The following is a 12,596-nucleotide window of genomic DNA, read 5'->3' on the forward strand; positions in this document are numbered from 1 at the left end:
AACCTAGGATCTTTGGCTTAGTGGTCAAATCAAATCGTCTTTTATTTTTGAATGGGGGGTGGGGATCACTTGTACTATTTTTTAGTACTCATTCATCATTTTGCAATCTTTTCCTGTTATTGACGTTCTATTTCTTAGGAATACTGGGCCCTAAAAGGAGGGGGGAGGGTTATGACCCACACAAACACCACCCCCTCCCCCTTGAGCATGCCACAGATTGCTACCCCAAGTGTCGACATCACCGCACGTCACTGCTGGAACCATATACAATTTGGGAGAGTTTTCAGATGCTCTTCAACCTTGTCCTCAATTTCAGATTCTCCGTAGTCATCATCATCGAAATCATCCTCTTCTTTCAAAAACTGACAAAAACAAAAGTAGCAAATTCATGGTCAGTCACCTTTTTGAATGGCATTTTGCATAAGAGTAGAACAAAATTTTTGCATGTGTGGAACGTAACAGGAGGGATACACCACTCCCAGAGGGTCAATTTTCAGCACCAACAATTAACTGCATCTACCAATAAAGCTCATTACAGAGGAAGATTACATAATAAGAGTTTGAAAATTTTCGCAGAAATACCAACATAACAATACAAAGGAAATTACTCTGGTGTGGTGCACCACCCCTGTTACCATTGAAGGGTTAATTTGAACACTGTCAGATGTACTTGAGTGCACGTGCTTGACAGTGGAATAGCAAATAATAAAAAAAAGTTTATCTGAAAATGTAATGTTTCTGACCAAGAAATGTGTTGTGTTTCATTTTTATGTATGTATGTTCCAGTTTTTGAGTCAAAATGGAGTACATAAATAATTTTAAAATATCTAGATCTTAATTAAATACCTAAATAGCCTGTTTCTTAAACTCTTACAAGCTTCATATTCAGTTTGAAGATATTTATAATAAATACTTTATTAAATACAATATATACATGAACTGTAGACATATTGCATACAAGACATATTTACACTTAAATACAGACATATACAAATCTGCCACAAATCAAAAATTCTTGTGTTAGGTGGAAGAAAGAACTTTAGATTAGGAATGCAACTGAAAATTTACGTAGCTGGAAAAAGTATTGTACATGTTTCCACTTAGGGGAAGAATTTCCAAATTTCAAGGTACATTTTGTTATAAAATCATTCCATGTGACTTTGACATGTAAAAAACACTTTTGCCATTTTGGATTTGTTGTAGAACAGGCTGTTTATGCTTTTGAACATATTTCGACTTCCAAAAGTTGATTTTTTGCATGGTGTACGAGTGGATAATGTAAGTATTTGAAACTTTCGAAATTATAGTAAATTAATGTTTGAAGCCTTGTACATGAATTTCAGCATAAGTTGTAGTTCTCATAGCTCCTGGAAGTGCATGGATGTAAAGAGAGAACTGGAGAAATGCTGACACAATCTATCACAGCTATGTTCAAGGAAAAAGGTAGTTCTTAGTCTTGAAAAATGTTGTCGCCACGAATGCTAACTGGAAGAAAATTACCTTCAGCATAGGGAAATTTGAAGTAATTTGAAAATTAATGAAATTGGGGTAGGAATGGTTGGGGCACCACAGAAGCATTTTGGCATAGGCCATTTCACATAGTTTCTCCTGTTCTAAAGAAAGTCTCACTGGGTATTGATTTCAACCAGGCCTGTAGCCAGGAATTCTTTGTAGGGGGTGCGAAGTCAATCCTAGAGGGGGCAAATTTTTTAATATATTGTGTCGCATTGGCAGATATAGCAGGGTACACAGAGGCACTTGCCCCCTCCCCCCAAAAAAGAGATAGGTAACAGAAAAGGGATGATATCTTGAAACTCCAACAAACAAAAATAAACTTCGAGCAACATCAAATAGCAATATTTCGATAATGACCATTCCAGATTGCTAAAGAATATAAAGTTAAACATAAATAGGCTAATAGGGACTGCATCTACTTGATATTTACAGGTTGATAAAGTTGATAGACAATTAATATGTGCCAACAGCTCTGCAGAACTCGTTAAGGGAGTCCTTTATAAATCGTGCTTCATAATGTTTCCCTCTAGTTTCCAGTATGCAAGATTTTTACGTGCAAATGAATCTAACGAGAATCCAAGAACATCATTGTGTTGCGTTAAGCAAGAAAAATCGAATTCATTAAATTATAGGTGAAATACATGTGTTTGACACCTGACGAACAAATAGGAATCCCTTGATTGATCAATGACTTCTTGGATTACAGTGTCATCATTAATATTTCATATTACGTTTCATAGAAAGAAATTGCTTTAATAGGGTGCAAATAATTTTACGGGGCGATATGGCATTCTCTTTAATATATTTTTTTTCATATAGATCGTTTGGTTCCCAGGGCCGACTCCCACCGCCCCATAGCTATGGCTCTGAACTTGGACTACAAAAACAGCAGAGATTGCGAGCGAAGCGAGTAAGAAAATTTTACGAAATTTATTTTTATTTGTATAAAATTTGAAATCGAGGGGGATAATTGCCCCTCTGTATCCCTTGCAAGTGCCCTTGGCTGTCTGGAAGAAAAATGCAAGGAACACGTGAAAACTAATTCCATCATGAGTATCCAATTGTCCTGCTATTCTTAGATTCTCCTAGTCTTGTTTCTTTACTTCAATGTTTGCTTCCCCTAGAATGGACTTCTGTCCAAGGTCATGGGGGACAATGCCCCCTGCCGCCCTGTGGTTGCGGTACTGTTTATGAGTGTCTCTTCATCAATTTCACGTCATCACTCATTGTTGCGATTAGCTAGAAGTGGCAGAAAAGCAACACTAAGTAACAAATATCAAATATCCACTCCCTCTCTCTACCACATGAATCACTATTACCAAAAGGTAGACTTGGGAAACAAAAATTTAAGCAATTCAAAGTTCATAGCAACACATCCAAACACATTAGGCACCTTTAATACAAGACTACTCAAAATGTCACAACTGTTCTAGATTGAAAATTGTGAAATAATTTCCCGAAGTCTGAATCTGGAAGGGAATTTTTCCTTCCAATCCTGATAAGACATTATACGGAATCCCATACACCCTAATAAATCACAAAATCAATAAGTGTCTTTGTTATGTTGCTAGAGTAACACATGATATAATTGTAAAGATTAGTGAGAATTCCAGGTAGGAATATGTTTGTATTTTTCACAGGGGGGCACCCCCCTGCCCCTCTCTAGCTATGGGCCTGATTTCAACTCAGATTATTTTATTTAACAAATGCTATTTTTGTGTTTTGACCCCTTCCCCCTTTTAAGTGCAGGTGTTGCATAACAGTAGACAAGTCGATGCATTTGTAACATTCCTATAAAAATTTGAGTGTATAATGTTTTAAATTTGTTGCTTGTGTATTATAATAAGTATTAATAAACAAATATACACATAGTGAAGGAGGGAAATTTAGGCCTTGTAGGAGAGAAATTCTGCGAAAATTGATTGCTGTCACTGGTTGTTACATGTAGGAACAGCTACAACAATTGGTCGATGTAACAAACAACCATCTTATAAAATATAATATCATGCTATTTCAATTAACTGTCATAAGCACCACTGGTGACAACTTTTGAAAAACATTGGGTGGGTTTAATTCACAAAAATATTGTATAAATTAATACAACCTATAGCACATGTCATAAGCCCTTATCCTCCATATTTTTTGTATTAACGATATGACCACAATAATAATGAACACTGAAAAGTATCAAATTGCAGATCTATGAACAGAAATTAAGTTGGGAGAATTCTTTACATGTATAATTATGAAACCATTTGTTTTGTTAAACGCGGAGACTTCATTTCTGAAATAATAATAATATGGGCAAAATATTGGGTGGGTCCCACATGTGCCACAGAGAAGCACCATCTGCCACCGAAGTGAACACACACACAGAGAGTTTCTCCAGCTATGTTGTAGAGTAATCCCTGAGTTTCATGCTTGCTTCAGTCATTAAACTGGAAAACATGAAATCATATTAAATACTGCACTCCACCTAGCACGAGAAGATAAATCTTCACTTCTAACATGCCTTAAACAGAAAAATCCCAGTCGTCATGGACCAACACCCTGTTATTAGCATATTTCTGGTACTTCATGAGATTCGTAGGACTAGGCTCGCATGCACCGAGTTTCCCTCGTTCCACATATTGGCGATAGATTTCCTGCGAAGCTTTGTTCACACGTGGCGGGGTCACCTTGTATGAGGAATCCAAAGAGAATGCACTCTGCTGTATGAGTTTCACAGGCTTTGTTACTCCGGATGAAGAGGACGTCTTTTTTGCATTTCGGCCGATTATTGTGAATCTGAAAGAAAACCACGTTTTATTTACGGCTGAGCCAAAACCACGTTTAACCAATCCAATACTCTTACTGGTCTCCACCAATGATGATACTTCAATACTGCAACGATTATAAGTTTTCCACAAAAATTTACAAATCAGTGAGGAGCAATATGCTGTACATTGCAAATGCACAATACATGTGTTTCTAAACTCTAAAATTCCCTCATAAGTACTATTCCGCTAACTTTGATTCAGAAAATCCAAATGCGTTACTTTCAAATTTATTTTTACATAGTGCTGGCAGAATACATTTGAAGAAATTTTGCTATTCATGAAGAAGCACTACTACACACTTGTAAACTTCCTGGGTTATGCTTTTCATTATGTTTCATGAATCATATACAGAGCGATTCAAAAGTCTCCGAACTCTGATTCTAAAAATTCATTGCATTAAAACTAGAAAATATTTCTGGGTATTGTTGCTTGTTGTGGTATGTGGGTGACCTTGGAAGCATGCTGCACATGACAGCATGCAGGAATTGGCAAGAAGTAAAATCCCATGCACCATGAGTCTCGCGCAAGAACAGAGAGTTGCTATGTTGGAAGCTTATTTTGTGATGTTATGGAGCCTGGTTTAATTTGGATGGACAGTGAACAGTCATAACATCTGGGCTTCAGAAAATCTGCACGCACTACATGAAGACCCACTTCACTCTCAAAAGAGTTGGGAGTGTGGTGTGCAATTTCTAGGTGGCAAATTGTGTGATCATTAAAAAAAACCTGTTAATTCAGCCGTGTATGGATACATTATCCGTAATTTCGTGGCGATGCTTCAAGAAGAGGAAGTTATTGTTGGTTCCAACAAGACTGTGCAACCTGCCACGCTTCGAGCGAGACAATTGGAGATGCTCCAAGAGTGACTGATGTCGTAAAAATTGTGGCCACCTTGCTCACCAGATTTTTATTTATGGAGGATATCTAAAAAAATACAGTGTACTACACAACCCCAGGACACTGCAAGATCTGCAGAACAACATCAGAGCCGTGAGGGACATCCCAGGCAACATAATGAAATAAGTAGGGTCCAACATGTGTCGTTGCATGAATTTGTGAAATAGTAATATAATTATGCCTTGTTTCCATATTAAAAACACTAAGTTGCTGACCAAGGTAGATTTATTAAGAAATAAAAACACTTAACACTTATTTCTTAATAAATCTGCGTTGGTCAGCAACTTAACGTATGATGAAAAAAAATTGCACAAAGTTTGCAACCCTGTGGAACTGGCAATATTGAACACTGACACACCATTTGAGCTGTGTTGGATTGTACGTCTACCAGTTATGTAGTGTGAAGAGCAAGAGAAGGTTGGTGTAAAAACAAGTCAGTATGGAGCTGAAAGAAGACGACCGTCGGAAAATGATCGTGCAATATTGGAGAAGGGAATCAATGTGGAAAGAAAGCCGGGCAGTGGACGGAAGTCGAAGTTAAATGAACCCAGTGTGTTGCAACAACTGCGACATGTTACTGCAGGTAAGGTGGCAAAATCCTACCGTGAGCTTGGTAGGAGGTTTCAGTGTGATAAAAACGCAGTGAAGAAAGCATTACAGAAGATGGGGATACGGAGATATAAACGAAAAACTATGTGACGGAGCAACAAGTTGTTGTCCAGAAACAGCATTTACGAACCCTTGTGACAAAAACGTTCACTGCAACAAATGACGTGATTTGTATCATGGACGATGAGACTTATTTCACCCTAGATGGCAATGAGTGGCAGCCAAAAACCTACTATGATCCTGGAACTGCTGCCGTGCCCGATCCAGTGCGTTTTGCTGCCAAAACCAAATTCCCACAGAAGGTGTTGCTATGGCTTGCCATGAGTGAGAAAGGACTGTCGAAACCTCAGTTTTTCAAGGCTGGCCTTGCACTCAACGCCGACCGGTATGTAAAGTTCTGTTTGCCTAAAGTGAAGCAGTTTATCAATGAATACCATCGTGGCGACAATGTTGTTTTTTGGCCAGATTTAGCCAGCTGCCATTACGCTGCAAAAAGTCTTGCGGCCATGGAGCACTTAGGTATCCCTTACATATCCAAAGAACAGAATCCCCCTAATGTTCCCCAACTGCAGCCCATTGAAGATTTCTGGGCAAATTTAAAGTGGATGGTGTATGCCGATAATTATCAACCATGAACCGTTGCAACCCTCATCCAACGGATCCGCAGATGCTTGCGCGATGTTGATCCACCAATATTTGCTCCATCTGTGCAGAAAGTGCCCCAAAATTGTCGCAAGGCCAGCAGACTCGGTGTGAATGTGTTTGTTCATTGATGTTCAGATACCATCCATGTATACCAACCAGCACCCGAAATACATCTGTGCGTTTTTGCCCTTGACCACCGCATTTTCTTTTTGTGCAAATTTTTTTCACCATACGTTAGTGTTTTGAAATTGTGTACTCGATAAAATGGCACGAATGGGAGAGGAAAGAGGAATTTACAGGATTCTTGTTGGGAAACCTGATGGTAAGAGACCTGTAGGAAGGCCAAGACGAAGATGGAGGGACAACGTTGAGATGGACCTAAGGGAAATCGGTAGGGATGGAAAAGAGTATATAGATCTTGCTCAAGATAGGGACAGATTGAAGGCCTGTGTTGCTGCAGCCATGAACCTTCGGCTTTAAGAAGGCTAGAGAGTGAATTAGTTAGTTAGTTAGTTAGTACTCGATAAAATGGATGGCACTTCCAGCAACATCTGTAAATATTGTGTGGTTATATGCAAGCAGGAATTTCAATAAAGTTATGGGTCACAGGATAAAATAACTTGAATTAAATTAATTGCCCTTCATTATTTTCATGAAAAAAATTTGAAATCTGAGTTCAGAGACTTATGAATTGCACTGTACAAATAAATAAAATATAAATAAAACTGATTCTAAAATGTCAGTCGCCCTCTGGAATCACTCAAATATTAATGTATGTGTATTCCATTGCAATTATATCACATCAATCTACTGCAGTTTCACTTTAAAATATTTCAAAAATTTAAAATCAAAATTTTGAAATTCACTTTTGCCACACAATCTTGATGCAAAATTAAATAAAATTACGAATTTTGCAGATATTTAGATTCAATGAAAGTGCCACATGCCACTTTTGCTGACCCTGCAAAATACCCAAATATGAAAAAGACACATTTCAACAGACGCTTTCAGATACTGACACACAGGGATTAGTACTGGCATAGTACACTCTGTAAAGTAAAAATAGAGATGCTTGCTTGGATATGGTTTTCACAAGATTATGAAGTGCATTAAAACAATAAGAAAAGCAGGATTTGTCCACCAGCCGTATTTGTGAAGGAGTGTTCTCGAATGCATTAGTAAACTGTAGAACGAGCAGGGGTGCTGAAGGGTTGCAAGGGACCGGATAGGAGGGAGTGAGAGAGGCAGGAGACATCGTCGGTCGTGTTCGTTAGATGAAAAACCTCTCGTCATGTGATGCCTCTTTCACTCCATCCTATCATCGCAGAAAAAACGGGAGGTGGTTTTGTGAAAACGATGACATTTATCCAACACCCCCAGTTCTTTTCTATTTTCATTTTTTTAATGCTTCAATGCTTTCAGTTGCTTTTGAGGCGGGAAGTTCGCATCGCACGAAGCACTCATCGGCCTCCATGCAACAGAGTAGCACCAGAGGCAGTCTCTTGCATTGCAAATAAAAAAAATAAATGAAAATAGAAAAGAACTGGGGGTGTTGGTTAATTAATCTTGTGAAAACCATATCCGAGCAAGTGTCGCTATTTTTTCCTTACAGAGTGTATTAGTTTCAATACTCATCCAATATTCTTTATCCATTGGATTATGTGAAAACGAAGGAAAAATCACTTTTTGTTTACTTGCAAAACTTCTGTTCAAGGAGTAAAAATAAAGATAACAACAGCTATGTGCTCACAAACCATACAAAGAACCCAAGGTGCCCACTTGGGATATCAGTGAAAAATTTCTTTAATTAAAAAAAAATGAAATTGTAGCTTGAAAACATGGATGGCGTGTGCCATGAATGACATCAATTAAGTGATATCAGATATGTGCAGCGTGAAAAGTACAAAAAGACAAATAAATGTTCATCAACAAATGGATAGATGTTTATGGAACGAAAGGTTCTCTAATCCAATTTCATTTTAAATAGTGGACTCAAGTCTCAACTTCATACTCAACACCAAGATATTTTCAATTCAATTTTAATTTTATGATTTGTAAACAATAATAATAATAAAGTTAAAATATGAATTTTTATGACTGAAGGGCAAGATATGAAATCTTACTCTGGCCCCCATTGCTTGAAGCGCTTGGAGAGGGATGTTTTGCCCAGTTTGACGAAAAGTATGAGGATGCTTGTTTCCTTCATCTTCTATGACATCATGATCACAACAGGGACCAACTTAGAATTGCCACATCTCGAAGTTCTTATATCAATACAAACATCAATCTTAAGAACATTATCCATGATTTAAGTGAAAACTGATAACGTTGACAGTGCCTACAATCACCGAGCATGGAACTTTCTATTAATTTTTAGGGTTTTCTGATATACAGGGTGTTCCACGAGTCTGGACCCATAGGATTTTTCAACAGGATGGCACCCCTCCATGTTACAGTACCTTAACAGTTTCCCAGACATTGGACTGTATGCCAAGCACAAATGAAGCTGCCTCCAAGGAACCCAGATCTCACGCCTCCCAATTTGGATTTGTGAGGTCACCTAAAAGCTGTGATGCACAAGAACAAAATTCAGAGCATTCTCCTGTGAAGGTGTGTCAGCAAATTTCTGCAACTATGATCCATGAAGTGTTGCAGTGTACGATCTTCAACTGTATGTTTCAATAGCAAACATTTTGAACAAACTCTGTAATTCTACATATGTTTCCCCTGTGGGTCCAGACTTACAGTACACCCTGTAGAAAGAATATATCTTACCTCTTGTACAATAGAACATCTGATCTCTTCGGTTCCTCTATCTCCATTCCGTACACCTGCCTCATGGAAGGGAACAAGGACTCGAAGGTCACCGTGCCGTTTGAGCTCTCCTTTGACTGTGTCAGCTGAGAATCCGTGTTGTAGCTGCTCTCCTCCTCATCAGACTCTTCGCTCTCCAGACTGCTGCTTGTACGAGGAAAAGATGGAAACAAAATATGGTTACAGAATGACTGCACATACAAGAGCCCATTAGAAAATTTGAATGACTCATCAAAATGTATTGTTCCTTAAGTTTAGTAGTTAAATACATGCTTTTTTATGACCTTAGATTAAAAAGATGAATGCTAAACTCCAAATCAGGAATCTGTGATCAAGGGAGTAAAGCTGGGGCCACGATTTCCACTCAATGCACTCACTTCCTCTCTAACGAGTTCATTGGTCAACCCCCCTTAAGTCATTACTTGCACAGAGACTTGTCTTCGTTCCCTCACTCCAGAAATTCCCCAAGACAGAATGTACATAATTACTATAGCTATTATTTGAAGCATGTTGAGTTCCCTGTTTCAAACTCCAGGCTGGTCGTTAGTGTTCTTTGTGAATGCCTCATCAATTTCATGAATCAGCATTCATCCTCATCCTCGTGATTAGCCAAAAGTGGCAGAAAGCAACACTTAATAACAAAAATTGAATATAAGAGTGTCAATGTGAGGTGCTTCAACAAAAGTTCTGCGGAGGAAGAACTCAATCATTACTAAGGACTGGATTTTTATGTAGCCCAAACATTTAAATATGTACTTAATGTGTAGAAAAGCTAGCTGAAATATGTAATACAATATTTTCATAGTCTTTGGTTACTCCTTTCAATTCCTTTGCTTTTTTTAGGTTCGTCCAGACATTAAAAAAGTGGTTTTTCTTGTACGCATTGCTTGCATTGTAGAATCATTTTCCTGTAGTTTACGGTTATTACAAGCATAAGAAAACAGTTTTTTGTTGTGACGTTTCAGAACACACGCTCCCTTCATCAGACATTCATTTTCATTTTGATTAAAGATACAGTTACAACAATGGTTAGCAATTTTTTAAACAAAAAGAATCCGTTATATAATGGGTGTTGTCAATGTTACATTGCTGTAATATAGCAACTTAACTGTGAAAAGAAGCAGTCCGTTTTATTTTTATTTCCGATAAAAAAAATTGATCACATTATTTTTTTATTTAAAATTATGAATCCCAAATATCATCAGGTAATTCAAAGTCATCATTGTTTTCACAAAGTCTCTTGATGTTTTCTGTTACATTAAATTTTAAAGATGGTGGCTTACTCCATTTGTGAAAAAGAAAACTCCATACGGGATCTATGTTACCATTTTCATTATTTAATTTATTCCAGTGTTCTTCTGCAATGAACGAAGCTTCCCAGACATTCAACTCTGTGTTTCCCGTCAATCTTTTTAAAATCCTTCTCTTTTTAATCAAATGCTTCTCTTCGATGATGTGAGCTGACAAACCTGTTCTTGGGTTTAGATTTATAATGTCCAAATCGTGTTGCCATTTTCCTTGCTGGTTGTCCTACATAATCATTTGAACATGAACAATTTATATTATATATTCCTGTGGTTTCCACATCTGGTAGAGAGTTTCTCATTTTGAATTCATTAAATGTACATTCCAAACTTCTTGGTGATCTAAAAACAATTTTGAAATTAAATCTTCAAAAAATTACTAACCATTGTTATAACTGTATCTTTAGTCAAAATGAAAATCAATGTCTGATGAAGGGAGCGTGTGTTCTCCTGAAACGTCACAACAAAAAACTGTTTTCTTATGCTTGTAATAACCATAAACTATAGGAAAATAATTTAAAAAGTGACTATTCTAAATTAGTTAGCTTTCTATAATCAAGGTTATCTAGTTGGTAGGGTGTCTGACTGCCACGCAGAAGACTTGGGTTCAATTCCCAGAGTGGGTGATCTAAGGTTGGAATTTTTCCAGCCTTGTCCCCGCATAAAGTGGCTCTGGGGCTCACCCAGCCTCAAATCAGTGGGTACCTGGGGGCAACCTTGGGAGGTAAAGGTGGTAGGAGTGTGGTGCTGATCACATCACCTCCAAGATGGCAGAGATCGAGAATATGTGGGGATCTACCCCCACACTCCATAAATGTGCTATATGCTCGGGGAACTTTACCTTTAGCTCACCTCTACAATTGTTTTTTGCATACAGTCATACACATAAGATATGTGTATTTCGTGTGGTCCATGGACTAGTAAGCTCTCCTCCCAATTTCCCAGAGCTAAAATTTTGGACCACCTCCTATGTTACGAAGTAGAAAAGTGATGTAACATGAGAAAAATAATATATCTGCATAAAAACTTGATGCTATAATGCTAGGGGGATAGTCTACAGGTTGGCATGTAATGTATATGGCAATACCACTCAATAACCCTGTCAGAATGTAGGCATGTATTCCTATGAAGACGGTCCAGTGATACCCAAAACATTTAAAAAGGAATAATACAGAATTTTGAGGTAACTTATGAACTTCTTACATGGGTGAGAATTCAATATTTTAAAAATGCCATTACAGTATTTCCTTGAATGGATTTGTATTCAACAAAAAACAAATGACTGATACCTGGCACTTGATGTCGTGGAGCTTGTCGAGCTCTGTCCGGTCATGGATGGATTCTTCACGCTGCCTCCGCGGGATGACGTCTCCTCTCTCCGCTTGCCAGGACGAACACGGACAGTAAATGGACTGAAGTTGGTTGTGAAGTGTGGCATGAAGTCCCTGAAATGCAAATCCAAAAAAATGTACAAGCAAGTATTTTTGACATGGTATGATGTGTAATGTGATTACCCGAGTGGCACTCTCAAACTGCACTGTGCAATCATACATTGCTTAATTACAGATTCTGCACATGTGCCATGCTCAAGAGTGATGCATTAAAGTACATACACCCGCCGCAAAATGACTTCGGACCTCATGTGAAATCTGCCGTAGTAAGTGGTCTATCACTTTCTAGCCTTGTACCTATACCTGCCGCAAAATTAGTTTGGTATTGAGAGCTGAAGGAACACGCGTCACGCTGTTGCCATATCATGCGGTACGGTACGCAGTGCAGCCTTCTGACGCTGTGTCGAGGAAAACGTGTTATGAAAAGGAACAACAATGATGAAATGTGTTATTGTTTTTCGAGGAAATCGGAATAACAATTACGACAACAATGATGAATGTGTTATTGTTTTCTCTCTTCATTTCCATCTCCGTTACAACATGAACGAATTAACGAAACGAGCATTGTTTACAGGTTACCTTTTCAATCAATTCTGAAAATA

At 38.0% G+C, this 12,596-nt stretch overlaps 1 protein-coding gene across 3 annotated transcripts in view; it reads right to left on the reverse strand.

Annotated features, from left to right (window-relative positions):
• Nucleotides 1-884: 884 nt before the first annotated feature.
• Nucleotides 885-12,596, reverse strand: part of FIG4 (polyphosphoinositide phosphatase FIG4) — a 66,161-nt gene continuing 54,449 nt past the window's right edge. For 2 of the 3 annotated variants that reach the window (XM_083137634.1, XM_083137633.1), the window contains 3 exons: nucleotides 11,893-12,048; nucleotides 9,261-9,443; nucleotides 885-4,302 (listed from right to left, as the gene is read on the reverse strand). In XM_083137634.1, the coding sequence (XP_082993760.1) occupies nucleotides 4,029-4,302; nucleotides 9,261-9,443; nucleotides 11,893-12,048 (613 nt within the window). In that variant the 3' untranslated portion in view covers nucleotides 885-4,028. Of the gene's footprint in view, nucleotides 4,303-9,256; nucleotides 9,444-11,892; nucleotides 12,049-12,596 lie in introns of those variants that run through there. The other variant, XM_083137635.1, reaches the window with a different exon arrangement.

Source organism: Lepisma saccharinum, chromosome 16 (assembly GCF_977018435.1).
Source record: "Lepisma saccharinum chromosome 16, izLepSacc3.1, whole genome shotgun sequence".
Taxonomy (NCBI): domain Eukaryota; kingdom Metazoa; phylum Arthropoda; class Insecta; order Zygentoma; family Lepismatidae; genus Lepisma; species Lepisma saccharinum.